Source organism: Equus caballus, chromosome 5 (assembly GCF_041296265.1).
Source record: "Equus caballus isolate H_3958 breed thoroughbred chromosome 5, TB-T2T, whole genome shotgun sequence".
Lineage (NCBI taxonomy): Eukaryota > Metazoa > Chordata > Mammalia > Perissodactyla > Equidae > Equus > Equus caballus.
Genome location: NC_091688.1, coordinates 38,039,429 through 38,057,726, shown reverse-complemented (window position 1 = coordinate 38,057,726; position 18,298 = coordinate 38,039,429). Strand labels below are relative to the sequence as shown.

The following is an 18,298-nucleotide window of genomic DNA, read 5'->3' as shown; positions in this document are numbered from 1 at the left end:
TATTATTTCTTTTTATTTTTTTAAGCCTTTAAAATATCATTTCCTCTATGTGTGATTTCTTGAGGGTCTACCCTATTGTTTGTTTGTCTGCCAACTTTCCTTCACGATGAATTATTTTTTCTGTGTTCTCTGATTTTTGATTGTGCCCTCATATTAAGAAAGACTTTATGTGTGAGAATCATTTACAGCTTGTATCAAGGGTGATTCCTTGAGATTAACTTGGCTTTAAATTTCACTAAGTGTCACAGATGTATTACATACCGGAATCACCGTTTATTTTCATTTACTGGATTGTGTATTCCAGGATCACACAAGTAGAATATTTTTTTACTCTAATCTCAGATTTGTGACTAGTAATTCTCAGAATGAGAAACAAACAAAAACCAAACCAACATTTACTGAATACAGAGACAGACAAGCTTCCTCTCTTGTATAATTGGGTAAATCTTCTCTTGAGTTAGAGGAAAATGTAGCAGAAGCCTCAGTTTCATCTTTCTCCTTGTTTGCCTGGTCTCAAGACATTATCTCCTGATCCAAGTGACCACAATAGGCAAACCCCTAGGGAACCCATACAATACCTCCTATGCCCAAGTGTCAGTTCCTGCTTGCATCTCTGGCTTCCCATTTCTTCTTTGTTTTGTTCCCTAGAGAGTTTCCCTTATTTTGTTGTGAATGCACCTCTGTATTTAAAAAGAAAGACATTTTTACCTTGCATTTCTGGATGTTGTATTATGTTTTTTCAAGTTATGTAGTGTACCATCTTGCCAGAAATAGAATCTGATGCGGGGTCGGTGAGCCGAGGAGTCGAAAGAAAGATTTCTTTAGACTCTTAAGATCTGGCAGTAGTGCTCTTTTATTTAGAGAATAGTATAGAATAGCATGAGGACAGGACCCATGGGCAGGCAGAGCTGGTGCCTGGGGACAGGACCCACGGGCAGTCAGAGCTCCTGCTGCTGCCCCCAGTTGAGGGTTAGGGCTAATTTTATAAGGCATAGGTATATGATTCATCTCTTTACAAGACAAAGGAAAGAACATGAAAAAAAGTTAAAATGGTATCAGTGCGGGTGGGGTCTGGTCATTGGGTGATCCCATGACTTTTAGACAAGAATCAAATCGGATTAAGTAAAGGTTAGAAAGGTTAGACGCCACCACCCTAAACCAGTTACATGAGATTGCCAGACAGCAACCAACTTAAGTTCTTGCCTTCCCCATTAAGAGCTTCTAGAGATAAGACCATTCCCCCTTCTTCCTGGCACAGAGAGGGAGGCATCTTCACAGATAGAGGTTTCCCTTAGAAATGTAAATGTTTCCCAACAAAGGGGCAAAACAAATTCCACTCCTTGGAGCCTGAATCTCATCTGTAGTTTTAAAACTAACCAGCCTAAAAATCCTCATCATGAGCCATTTTAAAATTAAGCAGCCTAAAAATCCTCATCAGAATCCATAACTGTGTCTTATATATTTACACCCAGGAACCCAAGGATCATGTGATAAAATGAAGCTATAGGTTTTAATGTCAGTCAGGGAAGAGGGATTGAGATGAGATTGAATAGATAGGGAGTATGAGAAAACAGAGAGGAGGACCTGGGAGCTGAGATGAAGGCTAAGTGGAGAATGACTGAGAAGACATGGAGGAGTGAGAAAGAAAGAGGGAGAAGCAGAGTGGGGAACGAGAACACACAAGTGGGAAGGAACAGGAGTCCATAGAAGTAAGACACACAGAACATTAGAGCCAAAAGTGATAGTAGAAAGTACTCAGTTCTTTCAACCCAGTCATTTTACATATAAAGAAACTGATGCCAGTGTGCTGATATGATTTCTCCAATTCACTGCATCCACCAAGTGTCCCATCTAGAAACTCATCTTGACTCTCAGTCCAAAGCTCTTTTTACTGCAAGAGATTTGCTGTGAAAGGCAAGAAACAAACATGCCAGATGCAGGAAGAGCTGCTGGAAGCCAGAAAGGTGAAAAATTTGAAGCAGAGCGAAAGGGAAAATGAGAAGCTCAGTAAAAGGCATATGGTTTTAAGAGCGGTAGATTTCTCTAGCTGGGAAGTTGAGGTTTTTATTGGTGGTGAGGGGGATGTCAGATGAGTATGTGAGACTGATACTGGCTCAACAAGGTTAACACAAGGGAAGCCATATTGTAGAAAAGAAACCGTGTTGTCACTTGGAATGACTTCTGATTAACTAACTCTGACTCACCAGCCCTTTTGAATCTTTGCATTAGTTTGCCTAGATAAGTAAGAGTCTGTCTCCCAGGGATTTGCAGTCTCTGTAGATTTTATGGCCCCTCCCAGCTGCAATAAGATGATAACTTTGTTCTTTTGAGTTCCTTTGGAATGTGATGACCCCCAGGTGGAGAATCTATGGTAATAGCCATCATCAATGACCACAGAAAGATCAGGGTATAGGGCATTGCTCCAGTCTCTGATGTATATCCAGTAAAACAAAAGATTATCAGAAACTAAGACCAGATGTCTATCCCCACTGGGAGATCAGATGGAAACTCCACCAAGAGATCACATGGAGGCCCCACCCAGAGACCAGCCCAATATATAACTGGTCTGTAGTCTTTGTACTGTAAGATGGTTCTTTTGGACATTAATGAGCTATCTTCTCTTTTGCTGGCAAGTGTAATAAAAAAAACCTCTTTCTCTCCTTTCACCTTATCTCTTGACTATTGGCAGGTCTTGCAGTGGATAGATGACTCCCCCTTGGGTGGTAACAGGACTGCATGGGGAGGGGAGTTCACATCTGGGTTTCTGAGGAGAGTTTCACAGAATAAGGAGGAATTCAGGAAGTGTTATCGTGGTTGGGGAAGGAATAAGTAAAAGCTGTTAGAAAGAACATAAGCAAGCTTGTGGCCTGAGCACCAATGAATCAAGAAGAGGGAGCCAGGGAATTCTAGTGACACGGGGAAGAATGCTGGACTCCCCTAGGATAGCTGGGTACCCTGCCTGCTTGAGTTTTAATTAGAGTATATCTCACCCATACCAGGTTTCTTCTCTGGGGTTTCCTATGTCTGGGAGCACTCAATTACCAGTGACCTATATAGCCATCTCTTTCTCTCTCAGACTTTTTTTTAGTCCTGGTCCTGGTCACCTTCCTGAGTCTCCATTTTGTCTCTTGATTTTTGCCTCCAATTCTGCTCTTTCTCAGCTCTCCCAGTTCTTAGTATCTCTCAACTCCCAAGCAGCTCCTAAGAAGCCTCTTTCCTGTCTCCTCTTTCAGATCCTGTACATCATCTAATATTGCCATGTGTGCACTCAAAGGTGGGGCTGGCTGGGAAAGCTTCAGAGCCACGGTGAGATCATGACTCAAGTACAAGCTGCTTCCTGCATCCCTGATCAGGATTAACTCTGCCCACAGGAGCTGAGCTGAAGAAACTTGTGGCTCTGCTCCATTTCCCTTTGCAATACTACTGGTCCTCCTTCTCAGCCTCTTCTTCCTCCTCCTTTCCTACTTCCATCCTCTTTCTCCTTCTGCTTCCCTACTTATTATTCTGCTTCCCTCCTCCTCTCTTTCTCTTCTGTCACCTCCACCTGTTTGATTCTTAGTCCCCCCCCCCCCCCCCCGCATCTGTTATGCCCTTGGTGTCTCTGACCATCTCCCAAGCCTTTGGTCCCAGAATTCTATTACTCATTTAGTTACTCTTCCTTCTCTTTCCTACGCAAACCCAAACTGCCTCCTCCTTACTTACCCCACTCCACATTCAGGGGTATAAGTACTAGCGGGTACATAATTTTTGTTGCTCAGTGCAAAATGAAAATGTGGGGACATATTTAAAAAGTAAAAACAAAAAAAATGCTTTTAAAGGTACTAAAATATAAACCTTTTTCTGTTCTTTTGGTGTCTCTCTCTCTCTTTTTCAACCTTTGTGGTGTTTTGTGTTGTTATTCTTTTGTTGTTATTTCTTTGTTTTAATTTGCTAATGTCACCCATCCTTGGGCATAGTAACTCACAGGGCAAGTGAAGACCCTCTTAGGTAACTGTAGGCTCTACTCTCCTTGTTTTTGTCTGTGTGTGTGTTTAATAATATTTGGTCAAAAGGCATACATCTTGTGTAGAAGAATAGACACTGAGGTAAACAGTATGTTTGAGGGGCTCTGGAAGTGGGCATGACTTTTCTTTTGCTAAGCATTGAGTGTGGGGTTTGAATCAATCTAGTCAGGAGTTAACTGGGTTTGTGTTTTGTGATTGTTTGAACAGCCTTCAAATGACTCTAGTATTACTTTGTCAGAAGGGCTGTTTGCCAGAGGGTTTTTCTTAATGTCTGCTTCCCTCTCAGGTTTTGGTGCATCCTTTGTGCTGTGCCTCAAGAAGAATTATCTCCATATTCTTGCTCCTCTTCCAGCAGTGCTGGCTCCTGTGACTTGACACTTACTAACCTGCTTGGAAGAGGGAGTAGGGGCATTATCTTTGTTCTGATTCAGTCTCATTAGCAGGTAGGAGCTTTTTTTTAAGGTTTGGATTGGGCCTTTAAGAGTTCTTGCCTTTCTCTCCGCAGTATGGAACCTTTAATAGTCTAGGACAGGACGTTTTACTGTCCTTTCCCCATTCTTCCCCTTCCCCCAGCTGCAGGGCATCTTCACCTGTGGCCTGAAGGCAAGAGGGCTTTTTGCCTTTCCCCCACCAGGTTAAGATTTTTTTCTGTGTGGGAGATAGGGGAGAAAGATCTGGTAGGGACTTCCTGCCCTTCTCAGTCTGTAGCTGTTCTCATACCTCGGGCTTGCACCGTGAGAAAGAATTTCTCGGGCCTACATCCTTGACTCTAATTTTTCAGGAGCCCCTGGTGAGGTCTATGGAATAAGCCTAGAGATACAAGTGAGTTTTCTCTTTGACTCTCAGGTGTTCTTTATACTCATTTTAGTCTTTAGTAATTTGTTAACAATTTTAGCTGAATTATTCTTACTGGCTTGTATAACATCTGGCATCTCTTCCAAGTCAGAAAGTTTTGCGGTCCCCGGGTCTTTGGAGGAGTCTATCATTCCTTAGATTCTGGGTTAATTGGTTGCCCTGATATTTCAGGTCTCTTATTGATTCATGAAAAGTTGTGATTTTGATTATCCAGCTTTTTAAAATTGTAAGTATGGGAGTAAAGCTCTTTCCAGCTTTCTATGTTCTAATCTTAACTTTCCAAAAAAATACTTTCTTCCTTACATAAGCCTGAGATCATTTCTATTTACTTTATAACTAGGAAATAACAAAATAAAAAGCCCAAATGATACTGGATCAATACAAGGTTGACATAAGGGAAGTCATATTGTGGAAAATAAGACACATTGTAACTTGGAATGACTTCTGATTAACTAACGCTGACTCACTAGCCCTTTTGAATCTTTGCTTTAGTTTGCCTAGATAAGTAAGAATCTGTCTCCCAGGGATTTGCAGTCTCTGTAGATTTTATGGCCCCTCCCAGCTGTGATAAGATGATAACTTTGTTCTTTTGAGTTCCTTAGGAATATGATGATCCTCTGGCAGAGAGTCTATGCTGATAGCCATCATGAATGACAGCAGAAGTTCAGGTACAAGGCATTGCTCCAGTCTCTGATGCATATCTAGTAAAACAAAGGATTATCAGGAACTAAGACCAGATATCTGCCCCCATCCAGAGACCAGCTGCCTCCCTCACCTGGAAATCAGCTCATATATAACTGGCCTGTAGTTTTTGTTCTGTAAGATGGTTCCTTCTAGACATTAGCTGGCCATCTTCCCTTTTGCCAGCAAGAAGTAATAATAAGTCCTTTCTTCTACCACCTTGCCTCTTGACAATTGGTGTGTCTTATGGCGGGCAGACGACAGCCCCCCAACCTTGGCGGTAGCACAAACACATTTATCCAGAAGATACAAAGCACAGGCAAATACTTAAGGGCCTTTAAATAGTTATAAACACCATGAAAGAGGATTGTGGTCACATCTGACAGAGACCAGGTTATGATAAGATAAGCACAAAATCTCCAAGCAGGACCAATATGAAGGGAATCTTAGACAAATGATCCTAGAATACTCTATCAACTTCACTTCCCACAAATTCTCACTGGTTTCTTGTTATAAGTGATAGGAGATTTACAGCTGGGCCCTCTGTGTAAACTTCATGTTTATTAGCACATGCTTTCATCCTAAATAAAACTGCAAAATTGCCTAATTTCATCAAGTAGGGTTACAAGTAACACTTTCTGATGTTTTAAAAAATGTTCACGTTGAACATCTACATAACTTAAAAAAATAATTGGATGCCTGAACCAAATTAATTTAATCATTCAAAACTATTCATTGAGCACTTGCCACTTGCCAGGAAATCTGTTAGATGTTGGAGATCCAGTACAATAGGGGTATAGATGTAACACCCCAAGCCAACCACTGAAGTCAAGATCTTGAGTGGACAAAAATCAGTTAAGGGTTGCCACTTTAGAAATTATTGTTTCAAGCATGCTTGTTTTTGTCTAAAAAGTCTATACATTATAAGAAAACTCAGCACTCAAAGATTTATAATTCTTGGTTTAAGTATTTTTCTTCCCAATGACAAATTAGAAATGGCAAGCAATAGGATACATTTACATTGTAAAGGAAATCTCCGTCTGTAAAGGTGTCTCCCTCTCTGTACCAGGAAGGAAGGATAACCTTACCTCTAGAAACTCTCATCAATGCGGAAGGAAAGGACTCAAGTCTGCATAATAACCTGACTCTTGTTTACTGTACCTGTGTGGTAATCTCCCATGATCGACTCTCCTTCCACCCCAAAAATCCTTCTTTGTCTTGAGCTGAAGATGATATTTAAGGTGGTGGCTTCAGCTGTTTTGTGAGGTGCTCAGGTTGCCTCAGCCTCCCCCACGTATGCATGTTATAAAGCTTTGTTTAACTTTCTCCTGTTAGTCTGTCTCATGTGAATTTAATTTATTCTCCTGCCAGAAGAACCCAGTGTGGGTAGAGGAAATGTCTTCCACCCCTACACCATCAATTGGTGCAATTGCTGTGCCCCAACAGAGCAGTCTCATGACTATTGTAAAAGGGACATTTCAATCATATGTGAAACATCCTCTTTGAGGGTATATAACCACTCTGTACACCCCATTTCTTTGGAGCCCTTTCTTCCTTCAGGAAGGAAGGCCCTGGGCTATGGTCCTCACATTTTGGCTCAGAATAAACTCACCCCAATTTTCATCTATAGATTAGTTATGGATTATTTGTGTCAACACCAAGTAGACTAAAATCTCCTTGAGTAAAGTGATCTTGTTGTCAACCACTGTATGGCCATGAGCATAGCAAGCTGTTTGGATCCAAGCAGGTGCTAAGTGACGGTTAGGTGAGTAAATCTTTATCAATGCAACTCAAACAGAGGGAGTACTTCTTCATGTGATTCAATATTCCAGTGGTCTCTATGATGAATACTGGTTCTTCCCTAAAAATAATGGAGAATTGGTGGTAATTTATATTGTGACACAGTATAGTCATAGTGGATACTGATAAAGCAAATAAAGCAAGCAATGAGAAGTCAGAGATGTGATTGAGGAGGGGTTGTGGGACAGGGGAAGAGAATATTCAAAAGGGTATGAGAAGGGCAGAGTGACAGAAAAGAGCAGGGGCATGAGAAGACTAGGTATGGTGCTGGGAAGCCACTTAGTTTCATGCTTTTATTGTATGAGTGAGAAAGAAAAGACCCTAGAGGTAAAGTGACTTTTCAACATCACACAAGACTTAATCCACAGCAATTGAATCAGGAGAAGGTGAACAGGATAGAAGCTGTTGCAAGCATAGAAGCTGGCAGCCAGAGAGGTGATTCAGAACTGGAGGGGCCACGAGTCTGAATAGGCAGTCCACAGAACTGAAGGGGAAATGACATTCTGAGTAGGCGGTCCACAGAACTAAAGGGGAAATAAGAGTCTGAATAGGTGGTCCAGGGTTTAGGGAAGGAGTATATTTTCTCTTTGCAGATCATGAGGAAAGGAAAGGTTTTTCTGGTGGTAGGAGAAGGAAGTCAGAATAGAGGTATTGTGGGGTAGGTTTGTTTAGAACAGAAATCAAAGACCAAATTTTCTGAGAGAAAGAAAGAACATCTGCAAATGAAATGCTGTTCCTACAACTTGTATTGCTAGCAGTTCTCCTCCCAGCTGGTGACAATAAAGATGGTAAGAACTCTGGCAACTGCCCAGTTGGATGCAAGATGATGTGTGTGTGTGTGTGTGTGTGTGTGTGTGTGTGCGTGTGTGTGTCTGTGTGTGTCTGTGTGTAGGGAGTGGGTTTTCCCCAGCATATATCTGGAGGGTGAGAGTGTTAGCCTGGTTCCATTCTGAGGATCCTTTACCAGATCCCTGTGCTCTTGTGATAGTTGAACATAAAGCGCAGGGCCTTGTGGCAGGCAAATGTCTCCTGAGATAACTATGGCTCCACTTTCCTTTGGATTCTGAGTTTCCTCTCTCTGGCATCTTTCTTTCTCCTTTCTCTCTCCTTCCCAATGCCTGTTTTTGTCCTCATTTTATCTATTCCTTCCCCACAGACTTCCAGGAACTAGTCTCCTTCCAAATCATCCAAATCTTATCTTTCTACAACAATTCCTGGGTACAAAGTCTGTGCTCAGGTTGGTTGGGTGAGTTGCAGACTCATGAGTGGGACAGTAACTGTGGCAACACCATTTTCCTGTGGCCCTGGTCCAAGGGCAACTTCAGCAATAAAGAGTGGATGGAAGTGGAAAGATTAATCCATATGTTCTTCACTGGAATTCCTCGGGCATTTCACAACCATGCCAGTCAATGGCAGCTTGAATGTGAGTTGAGTTCTCTCCATGGGGAGTGGGGATATGGAGGGAGGTGGGTGAGTATCTCAATGAGTTTCTTATTCCTCTAAGAAACAGCCTCCATTCATTTCTGAACATTACCTCCCTTTATGATAAGATATCAATTATACACTTTTGGACAGGTAGTATAATCCACACCCTGATTCTTCAAAAGTTTCAAGTCTTCTGTTACTTACAAACTCCTCTCATTGCCTGTAGGCTTGTGCCCTAATAACTTCTGTTAGTGATTTTCTCTGGTCATCCTTTTCCCTGGCCTCCAACCAGATACTCTCAACTTCCTCACTCTTTGATTGACTCCTTAAAGTGTGATATTCTCCTCCATTCCATCTCTTCAGCAACGTCTGTCAATACATTCATTGTAATCTATTGCATTTCTTTCACCCTAGATTACTAAAATGGGAACACTTTCAGACTCAATCTTATCTTACTTTCTTGCCCACATCATTCATGTTGCCTTCTTTGAACAATTTGGCCCCTTCCTCATGTCATTCCTCTCTTCTTCCAACTCCAACTACTACCAATTCCCCTTATAATGAAAATCTGATCAAACCAAACTTTGCTCTATATCCTTAAATCTCCTATGCTTTTTCCTTCTTTTTCTTTTGTCTTTTGTTTGTACTCATTTTATGTTATCCTGTTTACTTCCTCTTTCCTCTAATTCACAACCCTTCTTCCCCAGATCCCTTTGAGTTACAGATAGCAGGAGGCTGTGAGCTGCACTTTGGGGGAGCCTCAGTAGGCTTCCTACGGATTGCTTATCAAGGATCAGATTTCCTGAGCTTGCAGGACACTTCGTGGTTGCCATCTCCAAAGGGTGGAAGTAGGGCTCAGCAAGTCTCCAAACTATTCAATTTGGACACAGTCTTCCTGAGAATAAAACATAGGATGGTCACTGACACCTGCCCACGTTTCCTCTTGAGTCTTCTTGATGCAGGGAAGGCAGATCTCCAGCAACAAGGTCAGTTTTGCACTCTTATCCAAGAATTCTCCATTCTCAAATCACACGTTCCACTCATCTCCTAACCCTTCCTAAGAAGGAACCAAGAGGAAGAGGGAATAATGGGTGACAGATTCCTAGAGGTGGGAAAGGTATGTCTATCTAAACTGATGTGAAGATCTGAACCTCTAAGTCTGTGTTAGAGTTCTCGTCTGAATATGTTTCCTGTTCTCCGCAGTACAGCCAGAGGCCTGGCTGTCCAGTGGCCCCAGTTCCGGCCCTGGCCGCCTGATGCTGATTTGTCATGTCTCCGGCTTCCACCCGAAGCCCATTTGGGTGATGTGGATGAAAGGTGAGCAGGGGCATCCAGGCACTCAGCAAAGTGATGTCTTGCCCAATGCTGATGGAACATGGTATCTTCGGAAGTCCTTGGATGTGGAAACCAGTAAGACAGCTGGCCTGTCTTGCCGGGTAAGACACAGCAGTCTAGGAGGCCAGGACATCATCCTCTCCTGGGGTAAGAATGAAGTGGGGCCCAATCTGGGTATGGGAGTAGATGTTTCTCAAGGAAAGCAGGAGAGCCAGATGAAAACTTTGGGATTTTAGGGACTTCAGGCCCACAAGAAGTCAAAGTAAGTTATCGAAGAAATAAATAAGTGGAAAATGAGGGACCTGCCAGTAGAGGAGGATGTTGAGGGTTAGATGAAGGATCTATCTCTAAAGAGAGATGAGGGAAGAAATAGGAAGAAGGGAAATTTGGTGAGGCAGACAGTCAAATTAACAAAGGAAAATGAGGGAAATGCAGTAAAATAGAGGGTAGATTTGAAATGACACTTTTCTGTGCACCCAAACCCACAGAACGCCACAGCTCCATGGGCTGGATCTTCTTGGCGGTGATAGTGCCCCTAGTGCTTCTGGCAGGTCTTGCGTTTTGGCTTAGGAAGCTCTGGTGAGTCCTTTGTATCCATCCTTCATGCTCTCTTCCCTATTCCCGACTTGTCTTCCCTTTTTTTTTGGTTTTCTCTCTCCTCAGTTTTCCTCCTTCCAGTCCCCTTCCTTCTTACTCCTCACTTCTTACCTCCACCTCATGCACGTGTCGTCCATCTCTGTTCTTATTAGGATACACAGTGAACTTCCAAGAACTCTTCTCCCTTTGGAATGAGATCCCTGCAGCCCAGAGTTTATCTAAATCCAATACAATGATGATGTCCTTTCAACTCTCTTTGTAAAACTTTTGTTATTGTTTATTTCTGCTTAATGATCAGTTGTCAACATAAGATAAAAGTAATTTTGCAAGATTTGTTGTTCTGCCCTGGGTTCTGGGACTTTAAAACTGAAATTGTAACTCTTAATGGATGAGATGCTAGCAACCTCCACATATTCATATATTAGTGGGTCCTCAGGCCCATTTCAGATGCCAACTCCTCCAGAGGGCCTTCCCTGATTCACAAGTGGAAGCTGTCGCTGCCTTCTCTGAACTCCCAGTGCACTTGAACTGTAATTTGCCATATCTGCTCCTCACTTCCTGCCCTGTGTTGCAGCTATTTAGATCCTTTTCCCCTTATAATTTTAAAGCTTTTTGAGAGCAAAGTCCACGTCTTTCTAATATTAGTATCTAGGCAAAGTGTCTTACACACATGAATTATGTTCTCAATAAAAATATTTGTTGAATTTATGCCAAATTTATAGACTTTTCTTATTCTTTTCCTTACTGACATCTTTGTAGTAGTTGAGACATTTGATGCTCTTCCTGTTAAAAGTCTTCTCACTTGGCCAAGGGACTCACACTTTCCTAGTTCCTTAGTGACTTCTCTGAGCCCCTGAGGAGAAACACAGTGTTCCCTCTGACCGTTCTTATTATTTAACTGTAGAGACCTATTGGAGTGAACCTATTGCTCCCAGTATTCTAAACAAAAAGTGTAAGGCAGGGTGTAGGCCCCACTATTCAGTGTGGTTCAGGAACACACAGCAGAGTTATCACCTTGGAGCTTGTTAGACATACAGAATCTTGGGTCTCAGACTTAGTGAATCATAATTCACATTTATTAAAGTCAGCAGGGGATTCACAGGTGCATTAAAACTTGAGAATCACTGATATAGGCAATGCCAGAGGGGTAGTAGCACAAGTGTATCAGTGAAGAGAAAAGAAGATGGTCAAGAAAAGAGAGCAAGACTGTTGATCCTCAGGATTGAAGTGAGAGCAGGGCAAGGAGAGAACATACAGTACATTCTGGCTATTCGTGGCTGTTGTATTAAAGTCACTGGCAACACCAAGTTAGTGAATATATTGAGCCATTGCTCCCAGGGGAAATATAGGGTTAGGTTCCTGTGAGCCTCTGGTCACAAGATTTGTGTCAACTGATGAATATATAACCTTGTTTTATGTGCGTTTCTGTTTAAAGATCTTTTATTAAATATATATATTTCCAAATAATTTATGTATATTATGTATTATTTCTTTATAAGAAAACACTAGCCGAGAAGTATTTAATGTTTTCCCCACCCTGGGTAATGTGATACTAAATTTCTTGGGTTTTCATCCACACAGCTGTACTGTCCACTATGTTTTTAAAAACAAATAAACAAACAAAAAATGGTCATCATCTCATGAATTCACAAATTTAGCTCCTTTTCTATCTTTTCATAGCTTCATCATAGCCTTATAGATATTATCTTACCACTCTCTGGGATGGCTTCACATACAGATCAGCCAATTTCCTCTTTCTTTCTTGGAGTTACTGAATTGTTGATTCATTAACACTGAACTCATGGCCCACAACTCTATAACTCATGACTGAAAAAAGATTGTCTACATGTGCATTTTCTCCATAAGCCATATCACAGTCTTCTTGTGCTTAGGAACACTAGACAATACTTCAGCTCTATGTTTCTGGGCCATTTTAAACTGCAAAATCTCTCAACCAAGAGCAAAAAAATGCAGAAAATTGGTACCAGTAGACCACAAAAAGAGCATTTGTTTACAGTGTGAGAACAGAAACAAGAAAGCAGAGTGCTATCTTGTTCGACCTCAGCTGGAAATGTGTGAGGAGGGTGAAAAATTTGGCACCACTCTGTACATGTCCTTGAATGACTATGAAAGTGTTGTAAGGAATTATTTGGATGTTACAAACAAATTTCAGCAGGGAGGCCAATTAGCAAATACAGAATTCATGAGTAATGAAGATCTACTCTTTATGACTAATAACCCTAAATGGCAGTGTGAGTGGAGATATCCACGGCTAGATTTCAATTACTTTAGGAATGATTTATTAATCACCAAATAGTTCTTATGCACTTACTGTGCAGCACAGATTTATTGAGTATAAAGTAGTGGGGAAGAGAAAGATGATCACTACCTTCTGAGCTAGAAAATTTTGCTTCCTAATTCAGTTCTATAGTTTACTGTTTTCACTGTTTGTTGTTTCTTTCTTAGTTTCTTAGTGCAGCAATTTATTTGGGTTGATCTAGGGGAAAGGGACTTCACTGGTATTTGTTTAGGGAGCTGAGAAAGGGGGCTCAGGGCAAGGAGAACATCCAGAGGGACCAAATGCAGATGGTAGCAGCCTCACATGTGTAAACTTTTGGAAAATTAAGTTGAGATTAGAGTGACAGGAAAGGTGAAAGCTATGGAACGGGGGAGAGCAAAGAGTGGGACCACCACAATCTTCCTACCTGAATTAACTGGTTGAATATTTCTCTAGGCTCCAATCTACCTTGTCACCCTGACATAGCAGCCATGTGGTATCTGGTTGTTTGATTCCATCCTCATCTGTAGTCCTGGACTGCAATCAGCCTAAGGCAATCGTGAGAAAGTATCCTTGAAAATGTGATAGGTTAAAGGATGAATGGGTAACCAACAATTTAAGCCAAATCAGAATATAGATCCCACTTATGCTTGGGGAGAGTTATGGCTCAGGGCTAGGCACCTCCTGTAAAGTGGCACAGTTTATATGAAGCTTGATTCTTCTGTTTGATGGTAGGGGAATGAGATGCTCTCTCTTGTCCTGGATGCTATGGTATGGGGTATAAACTGTGAAATGCCATGGCAATGATAGTAAAATAATTTAAATGCAAGAAATTTTCTGTGCATTTCCTCCTGACACAATAAGGTTGTTTGTTCATTCATTGATTCATTCATTCTTCACACGTTCAGCTTTTATTATTTGTATGTTAAACATATTCACTGGGATTCGTCCCAAAATGTACGAGAAGCAGCTGTGTCTCCAGGTATTTAAAACACAGTGAATAATCTCTTCCTCCAAGCTCATTCCTTTTTTGATGTCTATATTTACTCATCCAGAGTCAAACTTCAGAGAACATTATAGCCTTTCTTTCCCTGCTTTTTTGGTTACCAATTATTCTCTATAAAATTTCTGAAAATTATTTCTTCCTTTCCCTATTGGTAGGTTTAACAACCTCAACATAGGACAAATACAGAGATTTTCTCTCTCTTAGTACACATTCCTGTTGGTTTTTTAAGCAAACACTCTGCCTCAGCCACAATGGACTCTTGTTTAAGGGACAGAAGTTTCTGTTACCAAGAACCTACTTAAGAAAGGATCTAGACCCTAGTACAAAATGTGTGGCAATTGTGGTAGTTGGACCTGGAAGAAAATAGAAGCTGAAATATAAGCCTCCTGGGATTTCACAATTGGAAAGAGTTGCCTGTACTGTCAGAATTAATCGTCAGTGCAGGGAACTGGGTAAGTGGATTGATGACAAAGATGCTCCATTTGTGAGAACATGTAAGGTCCTCGGTATTGTGCCCACCAACCTGTGTCCCATCTCCTGATTACATGGTGTAAAAGTAACCTGATCAAGTTGAAAGATGAGATTTTTTAAAATATGAAGTTATGTTGAATGTAAAAGGATGTACCTTAGTATTTGATGTTTTTCTAATTTATTAATTAGAATTTAACTTTGTTCTAAACTTTTTAATGACACATAAAGGATTTTTTTTAAGGAAATTCAGACATGTGACCAAATGGCTATAGTCAGCCATTTGTAAATGAGAGATTTCACACATCACTGCATCATCACATTTATAAATATTTATGTTTAATATTTATAATTATTGATTTATGAATTCTTTAGTTATTTTAATTGCTTACATGAACTTTAAAAAGATCATTTTCTTATTCATACAAAAAGAGTTTAATTTACGAAGTCTACAGTAGGCTGAAAGTTTAGAAGAAATTTATCAGTTTTAGAAAAAAGGATAAAAAGAGAATTTGTGAGTTCAGGCATGCAAAATTCCAGGGAAAAACAAGGGAGGGGAGATTTCTTCTTCAAAGAGACCTCGCCAGGTCTACACACAAACATATTTTTCATCACAGTCATGAGTAAGAGATTAGGAGGAATTTTAGCAAGAATAAAGGAAAAACCAATCTATATCGTGTAGCAAGCAAATTAGTATTATGCATTTTTACTTTGAAACTCATTTTCTGTGTGATGTTAGTTTGGGAGCTGGAAACATTCATTGGTGAATTTGATAACTAATGTGGTCTATAATCTTCAGAAATGATTTATTCAGGCTTTGTTCAATTTTCTGTGGTGATTTGGAAATTCAGTACCACAGTATTTAAAACGGGAAGCAGACATGGACTGGGAACGAAGTGCATATCTGCACTCACAAATTTCTGCTTCTGTTTAATTTTAATCATTTTGAGATGTTTAAACGATGGTCACTGGGATTAGTTTTTGCAACCTATTATCACCTATTGTTTTTACATAGGTGAGCACATATTCTCTTTTTCTGGTTTATAAATCTTTCTAAAGTGACATGTATAGAATAATTTATAGCTTTAAAGCATTTATTTGTAGATAAGACAGATTAAAACATATGAGATAAAATTTTAATTGAGGAAGCTAAAAAAAGTGACAAAATCAATAAAAAATTAGAGGTAAAAAATAATTTAAATGTAGTAAAATTTGAAATAAAAAGAAAAACAAACAATTGATAAAACTGACTGGCAGTAAAGGTTGGCTTTTTGAGAAAATTAATAAAAATATAAAAACCTCTCTCAGAACTGATCAAAACAGTAATAAACATTAGAAAAGTAGACATATTACAGTAAGTAATATATAGATTAAAATAAGAAAATGCTATGTGTAATTTATATCAACATATTTGTAATGTATAAAATTTTATTTTAAAAAATCCTAGAAGAGAGAGAAAATCTGAATGTAAAAGCAATTGGTAAAGAAAATGAACAAGTTGTCAACATTACTAGTTGCACAAGGTCCTAGGTCCAGATTCCATGGAGCAGCAAATAATCATATTTCATATACTTTGTTCCAGGTAGAGAATAAAATGGAAAACAATCCCAACTAACTTCATGACGCAAAATTCTCATGACACACAAGCCAGCAAAAAGTCCTCCAACAAAACCCAAAACAAATATTAAAATAGTAATTATCAGCTAATCTCATTTATGTATTTTTTACCCAGAAATTATGTATATAAGTCAAATAAAATATTTACAAACAAAAACTATCACCAAATGAAGTGAGATTCATCCATAGAATTCAAGGATTTTTTTACCATTAAAAATCTCTTAATAGAATCACTGCTTCAACAGATTATGATTAAAACCATATAATCACCTCCAGAGTTACAGAAAAAGCATTTCATGTATTTAAATGTTCATCCTGATAAAACATTACAACTTAGAATAGAACAAAACTTCTATGGTGTGATCAAATGTACCTAAAAAGTACCTACATGAGATATATTTAAGTCGGAAGCTTTAAAGCATTCCAGTGAAAATCGAGAACAAAATGTCTGTCTTCTATAGTCATCACTATTCAATAGGATACTAAAAGTCTTAGCTAATGTAGTAAGGCCAGAAAAACAAGGAGGTATGAAAATAGATACTAAAGAAAGATTTATGATCTTTACCAGATTATATGATTGTATACAAGAAAATAAAACATAAAAAAAAATTGGGAATAATAAAAGAGCCCAGGAACTTATTTAGTTATAAATTTAATATAGAAATAAAAACTGTATGGATTTCAAGAGAATACGTCTTTTTTTCAGACAATATGATTTATACCTAGAAACTAGCAGAATAAAAAGTGAAGCATTAGAGCTACCACGAAAATTGAGTAAGTTATCTAGATATGAACTAAGTATTAGAAAATCAACAGCCCTTTTTTTGTTTTGTTTTGAGGAAGATTAGCCCTGAGCTAACATCTGCTGCCAATCCTCTCTTTACTGAGGAAGACTGGCTCTGAGCTCACGTGCATGCCCATCTTCCTCTATTTTCTATGGGAAACGCCTCCCACAGCATGGCTTGCCAAGCGGTGCCATGTCCACACCTGGGATCTGAACCTGTGAACCCTGGGCGGCCGAAGTGGAATGTGTGCAATTAACCGCTGCCACTGGGCCAGCCCCCAACAGCCCTTTTTTATACAAGCAACAAACAAAAGAAAAGAAGATATTATTTATAATAGCAATGAAACCTATAAAATAGTTAAAAATTAGCTAAAGAAAGAATATACAAGAATTCTACAGTGAAATTCTAAATACTATTAAAGATCGTAAAAGCATTTCTGATTAATTGGAGTTGTATGGAAGGAGTTATTATTATAAAAAATTATAATTCTTTTAAAACTATTCTATAACTTTGGTAAATACCTAATTGAAAATCCAGCTGGATTTTGGAGGTACTTAGTGAACTTATTTTTTATATTTTATAGAAGAGTAAATGATTACAAATATCTAAATCATTTTTGAAAGTGATGATTCACAATGGAAGAAAGTCCTAAATGCGAAAGATAACATTACAAAGCTAGTAGCATATAACAGCACAGTATCTTTATGATCTATTAGTGGGGGATTATTTCTTAAACTAAATTCCCAAATTGAAAAGTCTAGAGCCTTGGGGAAAAAACGGTCAATGGTGGGTCATTCCTCTGATCCTCTATACATATATACACATTCTACTTAAACAGTGGGCCCCTGAGGGTGCTGGTGCCCCTCCCTAACAGCCTTGACTGTAAGGGCTTGGCCCCTCCCAAGGTCCTGTAACTAAGTCTGTTCCTGCATGGACCGGGAACCTGGTTCTCCATCCCTTGGAGGACAAGAGTGGGCAAGTCCAGGTGGGGAAGGGCAGCATAGACTGTTCAATTATTTTGCATATTGTTGCGTCTGAACCACAAACTGTATGAAATTGATGGATGATTGCAAAAAAAGAATAATAAAGAAATGAAATTAAAAGTAAAAATTGTTGAATTTTGCTTTATAAAATTAAAGCTTCTCTTCAATGAAATATACACTGAACAAAATTAATGAGTGAAAAATTGAGATATGTATTTGGAAGTCTAAAAATAAAATGTACATATGTGTTTTTACACAGAGTAATATGAGAAGATTTAAAGAATGATGAAAAAAGACATTAATAAATGAAAAATATATATAATACCTTTTGTTTAAATTAAAGTTGTACTCAAACTCATCGGTAATTAAAGTGGAAATTAAGACAAGCTCTCATTTTACCCCACCAAACTGGCAAAATCTGAAAGCTGCAGAAGCCCAGTGTTTACAGGGATGTGGGATAGGTG

General features: G+C 39.3%; 1 protein-coding gene across 1 annotated transcript; it reads left to right on the top strand.

Annotated features, from left to right (window-relative positions):
- Window positions 1-8,067: 8,067 nt before the first annotated feature.
- CD1A3 (CD1a3 molecule) lies at window positions 8,068-10,892 on the top strand. The gene is given in 6 exon segments (NM_001252306.1): window positions 8,068-8,128; window positions 8,497-8,763; window positions 9,473-9,751; window positions 9,969-10,247; window positions 10,589-10,679; window positions 10,850-10,892. Coding segments are annotated over 6 exon segments (1,020 nt in total).
- Window positions 10,893-18,298: the final 7,406 nt, after the last annotated feature.